The following is a 23352-nucleotide window of genomic DNA, read 5'->3' on the forward strand; positions in this document are numbered from 1 at the left end:
TACTATTAATGATGAATTATTTTGACTGTTAATTTCACGTGTCTAGATATATTTACACAGCACTACTTGAAGCAGCCAGCAAGGCCAAAGGCAAGATGCCAGAAAAAACAGCAGTTGCATGAGAATTTGGAGTTCTAAATCTCAATTCTACTGTACAAGTTCAACACATAACCTTTGGGGACTGTCTTGTCTTATCACAAATATCATAAAATAAATTAGACAGAATATGGACACAATAGAAATATTCCATCATAATGTGCATTGTGGAATGACTCTTAACCATGTCTCATTTGCTAGCCAAAAGTCCTGTGGTTTAAAAACAGTGGAAAGGGAAAATCTTCTATTTGTCAAAATGGAAGGACATGTGTTTTAGACTAAATTAATATTCCAAATTATATACATGTGCAGAAAATGGTAATTGTGCTCACAAATATATTTTTATCAGTAAATCGCTGTACACATGAATGTTTATTGCCATATCTAGCTGTTGAAAAATTTTCCATAAAGAACAAAGTACAAGTTGTGATTAAGTTTAACAAACTAGTTATACATCTAGGTTAGCAATGCAAACAAGCCAAGGTACTAGGAAGATCTGTTTCTTACTTTGAAGTCCCTGTGAATGTTTGTATTATCAACAGAAATATTATTTATTTAGAATTTTTTTCACTCTTTTTCCTCCTCAGACTACAATACTCTAACAATTTCTTTAAGTAATTTTTTTCCTTTTAATAGCAGCCTTTTAAAAACAGGCTAATAATCATCATATTTAAACTGTAGATTTTATGAGTTATACTTACTATACCACTCATTAACGTTTTTATAGTCTGTGCAGAATAAAATAAGCATTGATCTTTTTCTTCTGAGCTCTAGTAACGTAAAGGGTGTAAACATCAACTGATTAAAACATTACTTAAAATACTTTATTAAAATTTATTTTAAGCTGTTACACTCATTAAGACTTGACAAATCTGAAGAGCACTTCATTTAATTTCCTATTTGAAAATGTTTTGCATTCAAAGTAAGAGCCTGAGGGACTCTCAGTCCCCAGAAAGGGCTGCGCTATTGCCACTGTGCGTAGGATGCTATGACTTTCAGATAGCTACTTATCTGCCAACCCACTGTGCAGTGCCCTCTAGCATAAATGTAAGGCAGGATGAGATAACTAGGAAAGCCTTATTCCTTCTCTATTACTAATCCACGGTTAAAGAAACAAACATATGAAATGTTCAGATCACTTTTTTGTTTTGTTTTGTTTTGTTTAGATAAACAAACTACAGCAGTAAAGTAAAAGATACCCTGTCAACTTCATTTCAGGAACTGAAAATGGTGTCTGTGGATTTTCACCTTCACAGATCAAATCAAGCCCATGTTACTGCTCAATAAAAGTCCTTGTAACTGGACTGAAATTCTACAATCTAGTATATACAAAATCCTTTTGTTATGTAATTTAGTAGTGGACAACAGTTTATACAAGGAATGTTTTCAACTGGCTATTTCACTCATATGAAAAAGTAGAACCAAGTCCATTAGTTCTCACTGGTCCAGCGTTAACTGCAGCAGGAGCAACAAAAAAGTACCAGTAAGCCACACTCGAATGAGAAATATACTGACAGTACATAATGGAGAAACATGTAAGAGTTGGAAGGCCACATACTTAACCTGCTTCATGAAGAATATTTCTACGTGCGAACACAACTCCAGGATGAATGCAACCTGCATTTGGCAACTTCAGTAGGCACCCATGAATGCCACCAATAATGAGACATTAATGAGGCCAATCAATGAGGCCACATGATGCAACTAATCTGCCTAGTGGAAAAAATTTCAGTCAATTTTGGCCCTTCAGGAGCTGTAAAGACACTGACACAAGAGGCAAAGAAGAAACAGATGCAAATGAAGGAACTGTACCCTGGCTATATTGAGGGCATTCTCCTAAAAATATCAGAGGTAGCACACTGTGCAAAGGAGAAAAAACACAAACCTAAAATATTTGAATATGATCTTAAAATTCATTTCCCAAGAGTATTCATGCGAGAAACCTGAATTTCCACAGAAAGCGAAAACAGAAGGAACGTGAATGGAGCTGATATGAATGTAATTTAAATTCCAAAGCGACTTTTCACGGAAGTTTTCTTTCAATATTCCCCCAGCTCTGCCCATGAATAAACCCCTCTAAGGCTGCAAGATTCCTGCCGTTCATCTGGCTACAGGTCCCTGCTGTTCATCATAAACACAAAAGACAGTCAAATTCTCTAACTAGAGCATAATCCTAAACAAAACAGCAGAAAATCATTGAAATAAACTGTTATAAAATTCAAACAGCTCCACAAACAGGGCCAACAGAACCTCCAAAACATAAGGGAACATTTAGAGTAAGATTACAAGAACATCATTGTTGGGGTTTGAGCTAAGGCTTGCTAGAGTTCTTACTGGTTAGTTGGCAAGAAAGGACAACACTTATAGGAGGAGAAAACAGACACATATAAACATAGAATCACCAAATTGGAAAAAACTAGGGTTAGAAGGAACCTCAGAAGGTCATCTAGACCAACCCCCCTGCTCAAAGCAGGACTACCCTCAACTATATCATCCCAGCCAATGCTTTGTCTAGCCTTGTGTTAAAAACCTCCGAAGATGAAGATTCCACAATCTATCCACGTAGCCTGTTACAGTGCTTTACTACCCTCCTAATGAGAAACCGTTTCCTAATATCTAGCCCTAACTTCCCTTGCTGTGGCTTGAAACCACCGCTCCTTGTTCTCCGCTGAAAACAATATAGCTTCATCCTCTATGTAACCACCCTTCGGGTAGATGAAGGCTGTTATTAAATCCACCCTCAGCCTTCTCCTCTGTAGACTAAATAACCCAGTTCCCTCAGCCTCTTCTCATAAGTCTTGTGCCCCAGGCCCCAAAATATTTTTGTTACTCTCTGCTGGACTCTCTCCAACTTTTCTACAACCTTTCTATAGTGGGGGGAGGGGGGCAAAACTGGGCACTGTAATCCAGATGTGGCCGCACCAGTCCAGAATAGAGCCGAATAATGATTTCCCTATTTGCTGGAAATGCTCCCACTAATGCACCCAGTATGCCGTTTTTGCAACAAGGATACAGGTGCTTGAGGTCCTTTTCTTCAGAGCTTTTGCTTAGCCAGTCAGTCCTCAGACTGTACTAGTGCATGGGCTTGTTTCACCCTAAATGTAAGACTTTGCACTTCTCCTTATTAAACCTCATGAGATTTCATAGATTCATAGACATTAGTGCTGGAAGAGACCTTGGAAGATAGAGTCCAGCCCCCTGCCTTAGGGGCAGGAAGTCAGCTCGGGTCAAAGGATCCCAGCAAGATAAGCATCCAATCGTTTCTTAAGTGTCCAGAGCTTGCACCACTTCTGGAAGAAGTCTATTCTAGGCCTTGGGGCTCAGACAGTAAAGAAGCTTAAAATGGTTTTGGAGGAGTTTATGACCATTGGCCTTTGTCATCCCGTGGGGCACTCTGGTGAACAGTCATTACACAAGATCCTGATGTACACCCCTTATATACACATCTGGCTGCCACCAGGTCATCCCTGAGCCTGCACTTTTTGAGGCTAAAGAGTCCCAGGTCTCTTAGCTTCTCTTCGTAAGGCCTGTTCCCATGCCCTCTGATGATGCGTGTGGCTCTCCTCTGGACTCTCTCGAGCTTCTCCACATCCTTTTTGAATTGTGGAGCCCAAAACTGGATGCAGTACTCCAGCTGTGGCCTCACTAATGCCGAGTGCAATGGGAGAACGATGTCCTGGGATTTGCTCGAGAAGCATCTATAGATGCAAGCCAGAGTTTTGCTCACTTTACTAGCTGCAGCTTCATATTGGTGGCTCATGTTCATCTTGTGGTCATTCATGACTCCCAAGTCCCTTTCATCCATAGTGCTAGCCAGCGTAGCACTGCGGAGCCTACAAGCATGCTGCAGGTTTTTCTTCCCAGGGTGGAGAACCTTACATTTTTTGGTGTTAAACACCATCAAGTTCTCATCTGCCCATTTCCTGAGCCTGTTAAGCTCAGCCTGGATCACCCTCCTGTCCTCAGGTGTGGATGCTTTGCCCCAAAGTTTGGTGTCATCGGCGAACTTGGCCAGTCTGCTTCTGATACCAATGTCCACATCATTAATGAAGATGTTGAATAGTATAGACCCAAGGACAGAGCCTTGAGGTGGACAGATGTCCACTCATCACAGCACACCATGACGATTGACTTCCATCAACTACCACCCTCTGGGTCCTACCACAGAGCTAATTCCCCAGCCAGTGGATCATGGTGAAGCCGAGGCTGCAGTAAACCAGTTTTGCTAAGAGGTGATCATGGGATACCAGATTGAAGGCTTTTTTAAAGTCAAGATATATGACATCAATCTCTTCTCCTTTGTCCAGGTGATGAGTCACCTGGTCATAAAAGGAAATAAGATTGGTTAAGCAAGACCTACCCACAAGAAACCCGTGCTGGCTATCACTCAGGATGTTGCCATTGGCTAGTCTGTTAAAAATGGCTTCTTTATTAATTTTTTCTAAGAATTTCCCTGGGATAGAGGTCAGGCTGATGGGTCTGTAGTTTGCCGGATTCACTTTCCTCCCTTTCTTGAAAATAGGTACCACATTGGCTTTCTTCCACTGTTCGGGCACTTCACCAGAGCACCAGGAGTTCTTGAAGATCCGTGCTAGGGGCTGAGCTATGATGCTTGCCAGCGCCTTGAGTACCCTGTTATGTAAACTGTCAGGGCCAGCTGACTTGAAGGTATCCAGCCTCTCAAGGTATTCCTTCATAAGGTCAGCATTGATGGAGAGTAAGGAATCTCCCTCACCTGGGCCTTCCCATCCTGTAATGGGCAGTTTTTTGGGACTGGTGAGAAACTGACTCAAAGTACCCATTTAGTAAGTTGGCTTTTTCCTGGGCATTGGCTGTCAGTGGTCCCATCTAGTTTATCAGGGGTCCAATGTTTTCCTTGCTTTTCCTCCAGCTCCCCACATATCTAAAAAAGGACTTTTTATACTTATAGCTAGTTGGAGTTCAGTTGCAGCTTTGGCTTTCCTGGTTTACTCCCTGCAAGTCTGGACCAGAATATTCCTCCTTGGAGGTGGATCCAGTCCTCCATCCTTTGTAGATCTTTCTTTTTAGACACAGAAGGTCTGCTAGTTCCTTGCAAAGCCAAGGGGGCTGCTGTGTCCTTTTGCTGCCTTTCCTCCAAGATGGGATAGACTTTGCTTGTGCATCCAGGATCACTCCCTTGAGGAGCAACTAGTCTTCCTGAACTCCCCTCCCCTTTGGGTCGTGTTCCCTTAGGGCCTCACTGACAAGCCTCCTGAGCTTGTCAAAGTCAGCTTTCCCAAAGTTGAGGACTTCTGTATTGCTGACTGACTTGCCAGCTTTACAGTGGATGGTGAACGTGATCAGATGACATGACAGATCCCTGGGGCTTTTCACTTGATTGGTGGCTGCCAACTAGAAATTGAGTCATTGCTTACTGCCATTTCACCCCAATGATACAGCTAGTTTTCTATCCACCTTACAGTCCATTCATCTAGCCCATACTTCCTTAGTTTTCCTGGGAGAATGCTGTGAAGACCATATCAAAAGCTTTGCTAAAATCAAGGTACACCACATCCACTGGTCTCCCCATATCCACAGAGTCAGTCATCTCATCCTAGAAGGCAATCAAGCTGGTTAGGCATGACTTGCCCTTGGTTAATCCATGCTGGCTGTTCCTAATCACTTTCTTCTCCTCTAAGTGCTTAGAAATTGATTCTTTGACAACCTGCTCCAGGATTTTTCCAGGGATTGCGGTGAGGCTGACTGGTCTGTAGTTCCCCAGATCCTCCTTCTTTCTGTTATTATAGACACTATATTTGCCTTTTTCCAATTTTCTGGGACCTCTCCCAATCACCATGAGTTTTCAAAGATAATGGCCAGTGGCTATGCAGTCACATCAGCCAACCCCTTCAGCACCCTCAGGTGCATCGCATCTGTCCCCATGGATATGTACATATCCAACTTTCCTAAATAGTCCCTAACCTGTTCTTTTGCCACTGTCAGGTGCTCACCCTCTTTCCAAACTGGGTTGCCATGCACAATAGTCTGGGAGCTGACCTTACCTGTGAAGACTGTGACAAAAAAGGCATTGAATATTTCAGCCTTTTCTGCATCCTCTGTCACTAGGTTGCCTCCCCCATTCAGTAAGGGACCCACACTTTTCCTGATCTTCCTCTTATTGCTAACATACTTGTAGAAACCCTTCTTGTTACCCTTCACATCCCTTGCAAGCTGCCAGTCCAAATGCACATTGGCCTTCCTGATTTCATCCATGCATGCTCAAGGAATACTCTTATACTGGTCATGGCTTTTTTAGGATGCTGGTAGTAACTGTTATAAGGCTGCATATACATATTCAAGTGATCTGGGAGAATTCCTGGGTTTGTTCTCCAGGTAAGATAAACCTTTATTGAGTGCTAAACCTGGAGATTCTTGGAATGCTGAGTCCGTGAAAAGCAGTGCTTACAATGAGTAGCCAGAGGGCCCCTATACACACATCTCAGTTTGCTCTGCAGCCTCCCTCAGTCTTTCTGGAAACAGATGGCAACTGTGCACAGAACAATCCTGTTAGGCTGACCCAGTTTACTCAGAGTCTGCCTGTGTCTCCCTGTACCACCATGTGTGGATAGTGAAGAGGGTATGTTCTGCTCCCTATTCAAATGGAGCAATAGAGTCAAGCCTGCATGACACACTGTCTCCCTGGGGGGAGGGAGAACAAAGCATGCTGGAATGCTGGAGGATGGTGCTATTGCTTTTAGTGTACAGACATTTGCTCTCCAGGAGTGTTTTAACACTGGTTGGTTCCGGGTTGTTTTTCTCCTGGAGCACCCATTTTTGCTCTCAGAGAAAAATCCTAAACATCTTTACACTCATGATCTCTTCTGGGAGAGTAGCAACTCTCCCAAGAGAAACTGAATATCTGTACATAGCCTAAGTTATAGTAGGTAAGTGGACCCACACACCATTAACTCAGAACTGGATAAGCACAAAATCCGTCTTTGCACCACCTTCTTGAGCTGTGTGTTTTGCAACCATAGAAAAAGATATGAAATATGGCACATAGAGTGCAGGTAGAATGCAGGGCATAGATTAAGGATTTTATGTATAGCATACAAACCTGGCTTGCACAAATAATTTAATATTTCAAATTGACCTTGGTTCATTCACATTTTATAAACACCAAGTCAGAATGTCAGTCTTCAGGATTTTGTTCTGTTTGCTTATTCCTAGATCCCCCTTTTTTGTTGGCAAGCTGATTAAATATCATGACCAGTGATAAAAACTATGGCCTAAAAAAGAATTTGTGAACCGTAACTTTACTCCACAACTCACTCAAACTCTATGCAATGTATATGTATAGTCTTTCCAAACACTTTTAACAAATATTTCTGTTGAACAGTGAGTGATGTGAGTGATGAAGACAAATATAGATAGCTCACAATTCATCTGTACTACCAGCCATTGTGAAAAAGTAGGACAAAAATCCTTTTCAAAGCCAACTGCAAAAGGCTGGCTATATAGCATAAGCCTAAGGATTTCTCTCTGTTTGTCTCAAAAAGCAAGCCAGAAACAATAAGGCTCTTTGCTTTTTTTTTTTCCCAGACAAATTACAAAAATTAGTGCATTGTAATTACTCACCTAACAAAGTTCTTCCACTTTTAAACTAAGCTAAAATCAGTGACAACATAGATTTCATTCTGATAACATGTTGGCATATACCAATGCTCTTTTGATTCATACTAAATTGAAGCCATTTTGTTTTCTTTTATCATGGCTTTTGTTTCTGGTAGTATTCTGTCAAAATGTCTTTGCTACAGCACTTGAGAAGACAACATACCCACAGAAAAACTATCATGTTATGCATACTCAGATTTCATTTGGTAAATTTAATGTTGCTAACACTAATTGTAAAAATGTTAAAGTATTTCCAATACTATGGGACTACCAATGATTCTGTGGCTGTACACACCAGATCTTGCCGATGGGCTGTATCTTTCACATAATCAATCCACAAAAGTACGAGTTAGTATTCGCAGGGACTTTTGTTATCCTTAGATGAAAAACAATAGAAAGTGAAGAAATTGATTTTTTTGTTTTGTTTTTCATGCAGTAACTGAAAATATTTTAAGTTAATATTCTTAAGGCTTCACCTCTTAGATAGTTAAAAATGCATTTTGTAAAAAAAAAGAAACACACAAAGACTTTTCAGTTGAAAAGTGTGAAGTGTGGAGAATAGCAAATGTATGATAAATATTTTCAAACATCTTTAAGAACTGGATCTTTATCATTATTTTCCAATTGCACAGATAATTTTCTTCCCTTTAACCACTCACAATGCTGCCTTTAAATTAAAAAAAAATCAAGTTACATAAATATGTTCTAAACCTCTATGTGCAGATTCAGTAAAATCTCCACTCAGTTTTTTTATCAGCTAAATTTATACTGAACTGAAGAAAAAAGAAAGAAAGAAAGAAAGAAAGAAAGGATGGATGGGTGGGTGGACAGATGTATGGGAGAGGAGAGAAGAGGAGATTTATAGGGCTTGCAGAGCTGAAGATTGTCTTCCAATTAAATGGCCAAGTTGTTACAATTTCCTTTTACACACAACTTGCAGGTACACATTTGTTATACCATTAAGAATCTACCACCTACAAATGTTTAGCTAACGAGATTGTTAATTAGTACACTGTTTTAATGTTTGTTTTAAAAACTGAAAATGTCACTTTATAAAATGTATGGTTTCAACATACAAAAATACTTTCATTGCATTTTTTGGGTTACTTGACTTTCCTTGTCTCCTTTCACCAATCTCTCTAAGGCACTGTTTGTGAAGGGAGATCAGTTGCCACTTTCTCCACTCCAACATCTACTGCCCCAAATGTTTGCTTCTTCTTAGGATCATAGAAAGTTTGGTTTGGAAGAGACCTCAGGAGGTCATCTAGTCCAACCCCTGCTCAAAGCAGGACCATCCCAAATTAGATCTTCCCAGCCAAAGCTTTGTCTATCTGGGTTTTGAAAACCTCCAAGGATGGAGCTTCCACCTCTTCTTTGGGTAACATGGTCCAAATCCGTTCTTGGCCCTGCTTTCCAAGGGCCAGTCAGAATTCAGTTTATTTCTCTTATTTCCATGAGAAACTGCTTTGGCTCTGAGAATAAAATCAGGATAAAGTCAAACAAAAGAATGTTCCTTTGATGATTTTGTTGAAATACAGAGAAAAGGATGACATAAAAGATAACCGTTATTTTCAGTTACACTGCAGTTGCTCCCTAAACTCTATCTAGATTATGACCTCTTTGTGTTAGGCACTGCACACATACATAAGAGCCTCTGCCCTGGAGAATACACCAGGTAAGTAAACTATAAATTGCTTTTATAACTATCTCTACGTTGCTTTCTTATCTAGTTCGCCTAGATCCTTAAAGTCACCTAATATCACCCCATATATGTATGCAGGGGCTGAGACTAGTGTGACCTGCTTGTTAATTAAAGTGTTTCTCTATGAGTACATTGCACATTTGCACCATGATGCGAATTGACCACCAGCTGATTTCTGGGTAGAGTTTAATGTAACGGTTTTTGCCTTATAAGGTCCTAAATGACTTGGAGTCTGTTTATCTGAGAGACCACTTTTTTTCTCCAATGACATTACTGCAGTTACAGTCAAGCAGAGAGATTTGAGATAGGTTCTCCCTCTTTAAAAAAAAAAAAATCAGGTGACTGGATATAAAGTAATATAGACATTTGCTGAAATGTAATCATACATGAACTTTCTCATTTAGGATAGCATTTTTGGTCCAACCTCACACTTTCTCTCTCTCATGTTTAGCGCATGTACTTGTCAGAATGCCCTATTTAAAGTTAAATCTGGCTACCTTCTCCTTAGGCTGATAATATCAAATGCAGCTGTCAGGCTGGGAAGAATTTCTAGAAATGCACTAAACTCTGCAGTTAGCCTGCATGTTACCAGGTTGCCATTACGCAACTGAAGCATACAAGTTAAATGTAGCTATGTTCAACACTATATTGATAGAGCCATAGGCTAGTAAGTGTGAAGCTGTATGTCAGCACACAGCAGTAGAATGTAAGAGTTATACAATAGGGCATATGCTCAGTGTAGAGCATGAGAGGAAATAGAGGGCAGCAGTCCAGATGACCACAACCTCCTCCTCAGAAATGCCGCATTCAGTAAAGGCAAATTCAGTTGGTAATACCGCAGATGCACAAGTAGCAATATTAAATGAAAATGAACTTCACAACTTGTGCACTAAGATTTCTAGTTCCTGCTCATCAGATGAGTGGAGAGGCAAACAGTCCAGAAACTACCCATGGGGGTGGGAAGTACCCAATAAAGCAAGGGTGGTCAACTTGCAGCTCTCGAGCCACATGTAGCTCTTCAGAAGTTAATAAGCGTCTCCTTGGACGTTTGCACAAGTACACGGTGACCAGCTTCCATAGCCATTATGTCACATCCTGTGACACGACTGTTCACAATGAGCACATTACTCAGTGTGGACTCAGAAGTTTTGACTCCAGAGCCACCCCTGCAATAAAGGAACTAATGGTAGGAGAATATTTTAGGGGTAAAGAACAAAATAATCCTGGGGGGAAGATCCATACTTTAAATCATACTTGCATTAAGATTAAAACATTCAATACAGAAATTATGACAGTTAAGGAAAAGAAACAAAAATAAAAGCTAAGAATATAGCTGGCTCATGTCACAAGCTGGGTTAAATGCAAGAAAGAACCAAAAAGCAAAAGAAGAAAAAGGTCAAGTTGTTAATTTCTCTGTCAGTTTCATAATGTATTAATTGTAACAGTTACAAACACACAATCATTTTGTAAAATATTATTTCATTTCCACATAGGCATTTTTATTGATAGGCTTATTAAAAAACTGATTCTAAACAGCTTAGATAGGATGCTATGCTAGTCAGCTTGTAACATTACTTCTGGGGTCTCCTTTAGTGCATATTTTGGTTAACTGGTTTGCATGTAAAGGTCAACATAACTATATTTATAATTATTTAGTGAGCACATCTACATGAGACTCTTACTATTCAGCATCTTGTTAATACTGCGCAGTAATGTCACTGGGCATAAACTGTGATGCAACACTACTGTGCAACAGTACTGTGCAACACTACTGTGCAGATAGTTATGGAGCTACTTTGCAGTAAGCATCACTAGGCAACCGTATCGGGATGCTACTGTGTGGTAATGCCAGTTACTGTACACGATCCCCTGCCTAGGCAGGAAAGAGTGCTGGGGTCAGATGATCCCAGCCAGCTGCCTAACCAGCCTTCTCTTAAGGTAGGAGAGAGAACCACCGCCCTTAGAAACCCATTCCAAATTTTGGCCACCCTTACCATTAAGAAGTTTTTCCTGATATCTAGCCTAAATCTGTTTTCTGTCAGTTTGTGACCATTGTTCCTTGTTACCCCATAAGGCGCCCTGGTGAACAGAGCATTTCCGATCCCTTGCTGCGTCCCCCTAATGAATTGTAGGTGGCCACAAGATCACTTCTCAGCCTTCTCTTGCAGAGGCTGAACAGGTCCAGGTCCATAGTTTTGTAGTTGTAGGGTCGGAAAGGACCTAAGTAGATCATCAAGTCCAACCACCTGCCCTGGGCAGGAGTGAATACTGGGCTCATATGACCCCAGTTAGGTAATTATCAAGCCTCCTTTTAAAGACCCTTGGAAGTTGGTTCCAGATCCTAGCCACCCTGACTGTGAAGTAGTGCCTTCTAATGTCCAGCCTAAACCTACACTCAAACAACTTATGGCCGTTATTCCTTGTTACTCCGGGAGGTACCTGGTGGGAAAAGGTTGTCTCCCATTCCCCGCTGGTCCCCCCTGGTGAGTTTATAGATGGCCACCAGGTCCCATCTCAGCCTTCTCTTGTGAAGGCTGAACAGGTTCAGGTCCCATAGCCTCTCCTCATTGGGTCTGTCCTGCTGTCCCTGGGTCATGCGAGTGGCCCTCCTCTGGAACCTCTCAATGCTGTCCACATCCTTCCTAAAGTGCAGCACCCAGAACTGGACACAGCACTCCAACTGTGGCCTGACCAGCATCACATAGAGGGGGAGGATCACCTCCCTGGCCCTGCTCGTGATGCATCTGTGGATGCATGACAAGGTGTAGTTAGCCTTACTGACTGCGTCCTCACATTTGTGGCCCATAGATTCATAGATGTAGGGTTGGAAGGGACCTTGTAGATCTTCTAGTTCAACCCCGTGCCATGGGCAGGAGAGAAAACTGGGCTCAAATGACCCCAGCCAGGTAAACGTTGAGCCTCTTCTTAAAGACCCCCAGGGTAGGATCCAGCACTACTTCTCTTGGAAGCTGGTTCCAGATCCTAGCCGGCCCAACTGTGAAGTAGTGACTTCTAATGTCTAGTCTAAAACTAATCTCTAGTAACTTATAGCCATTATTTCTTGTTACTCTGGGAGGCACTCGGAGGGAACAAGGTCTCTCCCAAACCCCGCTGGTCCCCCTTAGTAAGTTTACAGACAACCACCAGGTCCCCCCTCAGCCTTCTCTTGTGAAGGCTGAACAGGTTAAGGTCCCATAGCCTCTCCTTATAGGGTCTGCCCTGCTGTCCCCAGATTTTGTGAGTGGCCCTCCTTTGGACCCTTTCAATGCTGTCCACATCCCTCTTGAAGCGTGGCACCCAGAACTGGATGCAGTACTCCAGCTGTGGCCTGACCAGTGGCCCATGTTCGTTTTGGAATTAACAATCACTCCAAGATCCCTTTCTGTCACTGTGCTGACAATAAAGGAGTTCCCCAGCCTATAGGTATACTGATGGTTCTTACTGCCCAAGTGTAGCACCCTGCACTTGTCAGTATTGAATCCCATCCTATTCTCAGTCGCCCACCCCCGTAACCTGTTCAGGTCCAGCTGTATCCTGTCCTCCCCTTCTAGCATGCCCACCTTGCCCCAAATCTTGGTGTCATCAGCTAATTTGAACAGGGTACTTTTCACCTCCTTGTCCAAATCGCTAATAAAGAAATTGAACAGTACAGACCCAAGGACCGAGCCCTGGGGGACTCCACTGCCCACATCCCTCCAGGTCAAATATGACCCGTCCACCACCACTCTCTGGATGCAGCCCCTCAGCCAATTTGCAATCCATCTGACAGTGTAGGCACCAATGCCACAGTCACCTAGTTTTTTAATGAGAATGGGGTGGGAGACAGTGTCAAAGGCCTTCCTGAAGTTCAGAAAGACTACATCCACCGTGACACCTGCATCCAATGATTTTGTGACCTGATCGTAGAAGGCAATCAGGTTGGCCTAACAGGACCTGCTCCTAATGAAACCATGCTGCTTGCCCCTGAGCATCATCCCCCCTGCTGGTCCTTCACAGATGTAGTCCTAGATAATTTTCTCAAAGAGCTTCCCCAGGACCGAGGTAAGACTAATGGGCATATAGTTGCCTGGGTCCTCCCTTCTCCCTTTTTTGAAAATGGGGACCACATTGGCCTTCTTCTATTCTTCTTGCACCTGGCCAGAGCACCATGAGTGCTAGTAAAGCCATGCCAGGGGCCTCACAGTAACCCCTGCCAATTCCCTCAGAACCCTGTGATGGAGAGAGTCTAGACCTGCTGATCTGAACATGTCCAGCCCCTCCAGAAGTTCCCTAACTCAGTCCTCCCTGAGTTTCTCAGGTCCCTCAGTCTCTCCTCATAGAGCTTCTCCTGTAAGCCACTAACCATATGAGTGGCTCTCCTCTGAACCCTCTTGAGTCTATCAACATCCTTTTTGAAATACGGTGCCCAAAACTGGATGCAGTACTCCAACTGTGATCTGACCAGTGCTGCATAGAGGGGAAGTATCACCTCCTTGGATCTATGTCATGCATCTGCTGATGCATGATAAAGTGCGGTTAGCTTTGCAGATGATTTTGTCACACTGATGACTCATGTTCATCTTGGAGTCCACTATGACTCTGAGATCTGTTTCTGCTTCTGTGCTGCTGAGAGGGTCACTTCCCAGCCAGTAGTTGTGCTCGATATTTTTGTGTCCTAGGTGTAGCACTCTGCACCTGTCCTTGTTATTTTATGGTTCGTTTTAATTATAAATTTTAAATACGTAAACTGGAATTATTTTCTGTTGGTATAAAAATGTCCACCTCTTCTTTATTTTCTCACTGTAACTCTTTTACAATACCTGTTATTTGTATACAATATAAGGGGCTACAGTTGGTACTGTAATGCTTTCAGGAAAGCAAAAAGGGGTTAAATGCTGTAAATGCAATAATAAACTTAAAATGAATTTATAGTGGCTTAATTGCATTAATTTTCTCAGGCAGAAGGTACGGCAGCTTTGCACTGTACAGAGATATATTAGTTACCTCAGCCAAAAGTAAGAAAAATGGAAAGATCAGGAAACAGCCTCTTTGTCCAAAAAACAAAAATGGATGGAAACATTTTAGACATAGTGCACATGGCTCAAAATGTGACAGAACATCTTTAAAGTCATAGATAGCCTAAAATAAATTACTGAAGATACACTATTACAGTGGCATAACAAGCAGAGTTGATACCCAAGCCAAACCCTAAGGGAAGCATGATTCCAAAAGCTGTGTGTGGGGTGCACACAGGTTTTGAGAGTGGGGGCAAGAGGCGCACGTTTCCGAGAGCGGGAGAAGAGCGCTCAGATCGTAAGAGTTGTGGAGCTCCTAAACAGTCCCTGGCTGAGCTGTTGCTGCTGCCACACACTCTATCCACCCTAGCTGTGGCTGTCAAAGCACCAGCAGCCAAAAACTGTTTTGGAGTTCCCAGCAATAGTATGCTGTTGGGGTACAAACTCTGCAGGAGTTGGGGGTGATTCCAGCATTCCTCCTAACTTGACACCGGAGTCAGGTGCCCATCTCACCCCCCTCTAGTTATGCTACTACACCACTTTATTCTCAGTAGTGAGAAATGAAAATACCCTATGCTGAAGAACATTATCCTAACTTATTCTCCAATACAGTACCCTGGAAAGGCCTTGTTACATGGAAAGTTTAGGCAGCTTCTGGAGCTCTTAACCCCTGGACTGGCTGCATGTTAACACCTTTTAAGCAACTGAAAGCACATGCTATTCAGCTTAAAGTTACATTAATGCAGTATACTTTTTATCTACGATCTACCTAATTTTTTTCCTGTTCCATTGCCATGTGACCACTTCCCACAGCTACTCTGCTTAAGTTAAAGTCCTCCAGTATCCCAGAATGGAGTGCCCCCTCCTGACTCAGGGAAAGCAGGGACACCAGGGCACAGCAGGGCTGGCACTGCACCTCACATCTCAGGGAAGTTGGGCAGAGCGAGTGCCACAGCCCTGGAGTGCCTGGGAGCTGTGGTGCCTCCTGCTGCCACCCATACTGGCTCTGCTTCTGCTAGCAATGGTGTGGGAGGTGGGTGCCACCTGAACTTTGGATAAAAAAGGATTGGGCCCCTTGGAGTTCAGAGTGAGCAAGCTCCAGGGCTGCAGCACTAGAGCTCTCTGGTCTCATTGACACTGACACAGTGGCTCTGCACTGACAACAGGGCCACCAGGCTCAAGCCCTGACAGCTCTGCTCTTAGCGTGAAGCCGCTGTGTCAGATTCAGTGAGACCAGAGAGCCCCAAGGAAGCTGCTTCCCCAGGTCTCTGCTCTCACTGCAGCTAACACAGTGGTGGGCCTGCTGTCTGCCCAGTGGGATCAGTAAGCTGGTCTTGCTCCTAGTCCTGCCTCTGCTCGCCAAGTCTCTAGTGGCAAGTCACAGCTGTGCAGGAGAAGGAAAGTCAGAACAGGTTTTTTGTCTTACCATGTGACAGCTCCAGTAAGCCAAATAACATTAAGTCGATTAACAGCATAAAATTTAACAAGGCCCTAAATGTACCTGGTATTGACAGTATTTTCAACCTCATTTTACTTTATCCCTGAAGTTTTGTCTATTATGTTCACTTGCATGTATATTACTTTGAGTATTTTGTGTTTTGTTTTATCATTTTATTGAGAGCTAATCATTTTGGATCCAGCTCTGTAACAAAGGTACCAAAACCTAATCTGGTAATTTTTTTTCATATCCTGAGTGAATATAAAAACATTCCACTTCAAGATTTTTTGTGTCTACTGAAGCTTATAAATCAATAGATTGGACATTAATTCATCAGTATTATACTTACTGCATTGAAGTTGGGGAAGAGATTGACTGCTGCTGCAGTGTCCAAAGGAAATGGAAGAAATGGTTTAATATCCAGCGACGGCTGCAAAGGTGGGGCTGGAGGACGTACCAGGGCAGGAAGAGCAGGGCTCTGGCATGTACCACCTTCAAGGAGAAAGAGAGGAACATCTTTACTCAGAAACTCCATGTCAACTTGGCTCTAAAAAAACTTTGGAAAAGTTTTTCCAAGCTCTAAAAATGATTTCAGCTGTTGACTGTTTATGAGTTTTCTGCTCTCTTGACTGAATTAATGCTCATTTATCTAACAACTTTACAATGAAAACCAAACCTAACAGACAACAGTAACTTACTGGCTCAAGAGTTGATTATACCATTTTGTTGTAAATACACTGCTATAAAGTGAGCAAATTCAGCATTTGCTGCAATTCTGAACACTACTGCAGTTTGAAAGGTACTGGTAAACACTTTTGCTTTTGTGGGAGGTGAGGTTGATTCAGATTTCTGTAAAAGACAAAACCTCCTCCTTGTTAAAGCTACCAATGAACAGTTCTGTGGGAACATTATGTAAATGAGGAACTCTCCTCTGCATACCAACAAGCAGCTACCTGCTTGCAAAGGACCATCATTTTACTTATTTGTTTGCTCCTTGCCATGGATCACAATGTAATCCAGATGACTGAAAGCTGGGAGTCTTCAAACTCAATTTCTGCTTCCAATGTCTCCCATGTTTTGGTTACATTCCAAAACATGAATTCACTGTTAATTAAAGACTGAATCCTAGGAAACTGTTAAAATATGCCAGTGTTCTTTTAATCTGAGAGGCAGGCAGCAGACTGTAAAAACCTGCTGGTAACAGTCCAAGAAACATTTAAAAAACACCCCAGAAAATGCAAAGTTTTGTCCTGTTCATTGAACGTGTAATGGGGACCGATCGGAAACTTCTGTCTGCCTTACACACACACACACTTTGTAGACAAGTGACATATTTTTCATAGAACAGTCAGAATAATACACTAAAACCATCCAAAACTGACCAGCAAAGCTGCTAACCGGGGTTGCAACTTTTAACTGAGCCCTAACAATACAAAATTTAATTTACTGGTCATAGCAGGCCATCAGCATTTCTGCTTCCAGGTATAAAAGCAGATGCAGCCAAATTATCAAAGACCAAATTTTTTGCCAACTTTTCAGTTGCTTTTTGAAACACTTTAAAGCACCAATGGAAAGGACACATGAACTGCTAGTAAACCAAAAGTATTAACTTAGGTTTCATCCTAATGAAAGAAGGTTTAGGTTGGATATTAGGAAAAACTTTCTCACTAGGAGGATGCTGAAGTATGGGAACAGAGAGGTGGTGTAATCTCCATCCTTGGAGGTTTTTAAGGCCTGGCTCAACAAAGCCCTGGCAAGGATGATCTAGTTGGGGCTAGTCCTGCTTCGAGCAGGCTGTTGGACTAGATGACCTCCTGAGGTCCCTTCCAACCCTAATTTTCTATTATTCTAATCTCAACAGGGTTTTATTTCAGGTAACATCACTGATTTCTTTGAGTCACTATTGATTTCCTTTAGTGTAATAGTGAAGAGAATTAGGCCTTAGATTAAGGCACAGACACAGGCCATGAACAGATGTTCATTCATGGGAGGGGAGAAATCTTTCCAGAAGAGGGAGCATATGGGCATTCAGCCTGCAGTTGCCTCCTCTCCCCTGCTCTCTGCATCTTCCTGAGACTGGGATGATCATGGTCTGGGGAAGTTATGAAGAAAAATGCCTTCTCCACTCCTCCCAGTCTCTGGCAGGGAGTGGAGCAGCACTGAAAGACTGAAGCCTGAGGAAGCAGCCTTCTCCATTCTGCTCCTAGTCTCTTGGAGCAGAGTGGAGGAACCACTAGAGCAAAGCCCTTGTGCTCGTCCCTGAACTGGATAGGGCCTGGTTTGGGGAAGAGGCAGGGTGCAGCCATGGCTGTTCTACTCTTCTGCTGGACTAGGGTTGTCTAGCTTGGGGAACTGCCCATCTTGGGGAAAGGGTTGGGAGCTTTACCTTGCTTTTTTCCCTCTCCCCAAACAAGCCCTTCACCCACTCCCCAAATCGGGAATACTGTTTAAGGAGCAGGCAGGGAGCAGCAAGCAGTTTCTCCTCCACTCTACTCCCAATCTCAGAGAGCAGAGTGGAGGAAGCAAAGGGGAAAACCCCTTGCCTGCTTCTCACTATGGGACTGGATGACCCTGGTCTTCAGAAGGCATAGGAGCCTTTCCTCATGGCTTCATGCCTCCTAGTCCCTGGCAGAAGTTAAGCTGAGAGAAAGTGTGAAAATGTTCAATCTTCTGAAAGTCTCCCAGAAGTGATTTCTACCTCATCATTGTTGGGTTATATTTCTCCCAGCATGGCCATTTTTGCACTGAGACAAAAAAAAAATCTAGAATATCTTCACACTTTTGTTTTTTGCTGGGTGATTCTCCCAATAGAAACTGAACATGGCCATGGCTACTTATATTGTTATTATGTCAGAATCAAAAGATTTCTTGTGGCATTTGTTGGGATTAAAGCCCACTGTAGATTCTGGACCTGGTAAAGCCTCAGTAGTAATGGATGGCTTTAAGAGGATACCAGTAGACTTAACAGAGATTGGAAACTGTCCAAAAGAGCAGAGATATGCTATTTGAACAGTAACTCCAGACATAAAGGTTCTGATTATCCTCAGTAATGGTACTGTAATCTCACAGTCTGAGCATTTCCTGTCACATGACAGAGTCCTGGCTACCTGGACAAATGCCATCCAGTTGCAAGAGTATTTTTTAGAAAGACAGAAAGAGAATAAAAAGGATTTGGCTAGATCTACATTGCCTAAGACTTAGATCATCTGGAGCCAAGTTAAAAAAAAACCATGGCAGTCCATGCTCCAACCATGCCCTTGGGGCATTAACTCAAAAGTGGCATGATGATGTTTCAAAACATCAACAGTAACAGTTTTAAAGTATGTCATTTGGCAGAACTAGAATTGAGTAGCAGCAAAGTTCATGAGGATGGATTATTGTAGGCAGGAAACACAAAGGGTAAAGATGAGACATAGGGAAGGGTAAGGAAAAAAACAGAAAAAGATGGAAGGAAAAAAACCCAAAATGGTAGTCAAAGCAGTGAGCATATAAATGTGAGCATATTTTCCTGTTGAGTAATAATGACTGGCAACAACATTCTTAACTCATTACACTATTTACATGGTTTCAGTTACTACATAAAGATGAAGATGTAATTTGTGCAAATTTCCCACTGACAGCTGGAGTAATTCCAGTATGGATGGATGGAGACAGCCAGTCCATAGACCAATGGCTTTCAGTCTGTAACTTGGGGTTTGCAGAGCACGTCTAGGGGATTCGTGAAAAGTGGCTGTAAAGATTACGGCCCTGCCTGAAGGGGAAGCACTGCTAGTGCTGCTGCTGCTCCAGGTCCCCCCATGGCCATGGGCTACCTGAGCACCAGAAGCAGGCAGCCCAAAGCCATCAGGCAGAGCACGTGCTGTTGTGCTGCTGCTCCAGCTCCCCCCAGAGCCAGCAGGCAGCCCAGAGCCAGCAGGCAAAGCACAGATTTCCAAAGGGATCCATGCCCCATTCAAAATTTGTTAGGGGTCCATGAATGAAAAAAGGTTGAAAACCACTAGATCATATCTCAAAAATGGAATTTAGCTCTTTCCATAGGGTGCATTTCCCATCTTTGGCTATCCCTGACACCTGCTATGAACTGAAGGGCACTTTATATTCTTTCAAAAATATGTTAATTGGATACCTTTCAGCCAAATGCTATTTGTGATCCTCACAACACTATATCTTATTAAAATGTGCTGTTAATACTCCAGTATTTGGAGACAAGTCATATTCTGATTCAGCAGAGGAAAGTCCTGCCTAAATTAGATGTAAACTTCTCAGAGATCTTAGGTACTCATGTAGGGGGTCTGAGCTCAGAGGAAGAGGACAAGCATACTGTTATTTAAAAACTTAATTGGCTCCATATTTTAACAAACCTCTAGGAAACCATTTGTTATTTCAGATTACATGATTCCTCAGCCAGAGTGACTGATAACATATCTATGGGAAAGATGTGTGAACAGTTTTAGAAAAAATAAACTCACTCACCTTGAACTTTTGCCTTTTCTTATATTCATGTAACACATTTGAGATTCTGAAAAGCTCAAATAACTTCCCTCAGTCTCATTTGAACTGAAGCACTGCTGGGTTTCAAGGGGGGGATAGATATTTTGTAATACCACTAGACAGTTCTTTTTGCAGTAATTTTAAGTGATGTCCAGCAGCCAATATTGCGTTTCTTCTTGAGAGTATACATTATGCTGAGCACAGCACTCGTTACAAGTAAGATTCACATGCTATATGGTACAATTCAAATGAATAAATGCTACTCTGAACTCAGCAGGAGTTTGTACATTCCTGTTTCTATGCCCTTAACCAGGTAATTTTTTGCTTATAAATACGAAATTAGAAAAAAGGGAGCATGGTTCACCTGGAGGGCAGATGTACCTAACTGGAGATAAGATTAGGGATTATCTCTAAAGATAAAACTTGGAATTCCATTGCACTAGAATGGGTTGGTTATGAATTGAAATGTAAGTTAAAAGAACACTTATTTCCTGAAAAAAAAAATTTAATTATGTATTTTTAAATACATCATTTATTATCCAGTAATATATTCCTTTCAATAACATTAAAAACAAGCTTCATGCTGATTTTGACTTTTGTATCTTCATAATTTAAAATAAATTATGTGAAGTGAAAAATTACTTCCAAATTTTCTAAGGAATAAACTATTTCTTTCCAATAATGTTAGAAAGGGACTTTTTGATTTTATCTGTGATTTTATTCTATTATATTTTAAACAAAATTTTAATTAAATATCAAATCATTTACACAGAAAGTTTCAATTTTTAAAACACAGCGTTTTTGGACAGAAAAAAATGTTTCACTGAAGAAATCTGAGCAGCTTTAGTTGAGATTGTATAGGTCACTCCTATGTGAAGAGGTGTAAACATGTGCTTATGTAGCTACTATAGCTGCTTTAACACTGAATTAATGACGTGAAGAAAATAGTCTTGGAGAGCCCAAGTTATTTGCTGCTTAGAGTACAAAAATACTTTTTCCTTATGTCATAGGTATGATGGATCAATGCCCACATCTTTCAGCCTTGCTGACACATTGGGCAAGTGCCTGCCATTGCATTCTTTGATATGGATGAAGACAAGAAATTGTTACTTGTTTTCCCACATATTTTCCTCTTGTGCATTCTGAGTCCTTTTGTTCAATGGCAGGTTTAAACTCTAGTAGAGAAGCCAGATATCTTATCAAAAAGCCTGTCCTAATGAGATTTCCAGCTCATTGTTTTCATACTCGAATAGTTTAGATAATTTGTAAAGCATTTGGAACATTTAGGTGCTATGCAAACTGGGCATAGGACTCTAAACTCATACTCTATTAATCTAAATCTTTTGAAATTCTTTTATCGCTTACCAACTCCTCCATCATAAAATAAAAAAGCAATTCCATTCTTAATGCGCTTTTCACTCCTTCATTACTCTTTAAACCTTTTTCTTTTAGGCTGTGCACATATTGCAATCTCAACAGATCAACCAGACCTTAAACTACTGTCCAAATTGACTCCCATCCTGGAGCCTGGCTTCTTTAGCAGACCAAAAATAATAAAATGTAAATCTCATCATAAGGTCTCTCTCTCCAACTGTGCTATTCCTAGAGATCCCCTCCAAGGCCTTCCTGTCTTATCATAATTCCTTCTGGCCCAAAATAAGATTCAGAGTCCCTTTATAACCTGGTTAGAACTACAGTGATCCATTAGCTAGTATGCTTCATCTGTAATGATTCTGAATCTTAATGGAGGGTTTTAGTACCTGAGCCAAAGGTGATTTAAGAAAAGAGCCCTGTATTATTTTACAGGACCTTATAGCCTGCCAGTCCCATCCTACCTAGCAACTAAAATTTACCATGTAGAGTCTGAGCCAAAGGGTGATATTTTTTCCCCTATAAAACGTTTCAATAAAATCACCTAAGACAATTTTAAAGTATAAAAGTGATGGGATGGGTAGGGGGTACGCATTCTCCTTTTATAAATTTAGAAATGTTTGGGTTTGGATAACTCAAAACATTTTAACTTTTAAACTTTAAACTGCATATGGCTTTAGTCATCATTGTAGACAAGTGCTTTTTAATGTGTTTGAAAAGTTATGGTTCATGAATAAAAATAAAATACAAACAATTAGGAATTATAGGTGGCCCATCTCAGTGTCTATACATGGGGTGGGAGGGTACATTTGAATTAGAGTGACTCCAGGACAGCTGCTCTAACTAAAATGCCACCGTGACACATGTATTCAGCATCCTGCATTTCAAAATGGCAAGTGGGAGTGCTTTAAATAAAACTTGTTCAATGAGTTTTAGTTAAAGCACCCCTGCTTCCAATTTGAAATGTAGAATACTGAATATATGTGAGCATTCTAATTAAATTAGATTAATCGAATTTGCTACAGTATGTTCTAATTAGAACATGTTGAAGCATGTGTATAGGCAACCCATAATAGCTACTAAATTTTCACTGTATACTAATAATTAACACATTACATTTAGTTTGAATGAGAAACTGAAGCGAGGAATTCAAAGAAAGGCAAAGAGTCAAAAGAAAAATGTTCTTTGATCAAGAGAGAACTATGATCCATAGGAAAATAACTGGTGTGTCTGTGGGATGCGGATTATAGATATGACTTTTAAACTCATTTGATTTACCAAGACATTCAACTGCTAGGTCATATTCTTTTAGTTATGTTTTTAATGCTAAATTGTTCATTTGGCTCTGAATAACCTTCTTATCATTGGATCAATGGGCTTCTTTTTGCAGTAGACACTTTTCTTAGGAAGTGCTAGATTGACAGCTTCAGATTACTTCTGTTCCACAGAATATAGTATCTACTGAAGAATTATTTTAACTACAAATGATAAAATATTTTCCACATAAATGCCAAACATCCTTTACTCTACAATATTCATTAAAATATGCCCATGCTTAATGTACAGAATATTAATTTGCTTTGTACTCTTGGAATTATATGTGTGGACATGGATCTCTTTCTTGC

General features: G+C 41.3%; 1 protein-coding gene across 5 annotated transcripts in view; it reads right to left on the reverse strand.

The window, feature by feature from the left end:
- ZNF385D (zinc finger protein 385D) overlaps positions 1 to 23352 on the reverse strand; it is a 933534-nt gene that overhangs the window by 283692 nt on the left and 626490 nt on the right. For all 5 annotated transcript variants that reach the window (XM_019508749.1, XM_019508750.1, XM_019508747.1 and 2 more), the window contains one exon: positions 16215 to 16357. In XM_019508749.1, the coding sequence (XP_019364294.1) occupies positions 16215 to 16357 (143 nt within the window). The remainder of the gene's footprint in view (positions 1 to 16214; positions 16358 to 23352) is intronic.

The sequence above is a fragment of the Gavialis gangeticus genome, unplaced genomic scaffold, assembly GCF_001723915.1.
Source record: "Gavialis gangeticus isolate Ggan-Ray unplaced genomic scaffold, GavGan_comp1, whole genome shotgun sequence".
Taxonomy (NCBI): Eukaryota; Metazoa; Chordata; order Crocodylia; family Gavialidae; genus Gavialis; species Gavialis gangeticus.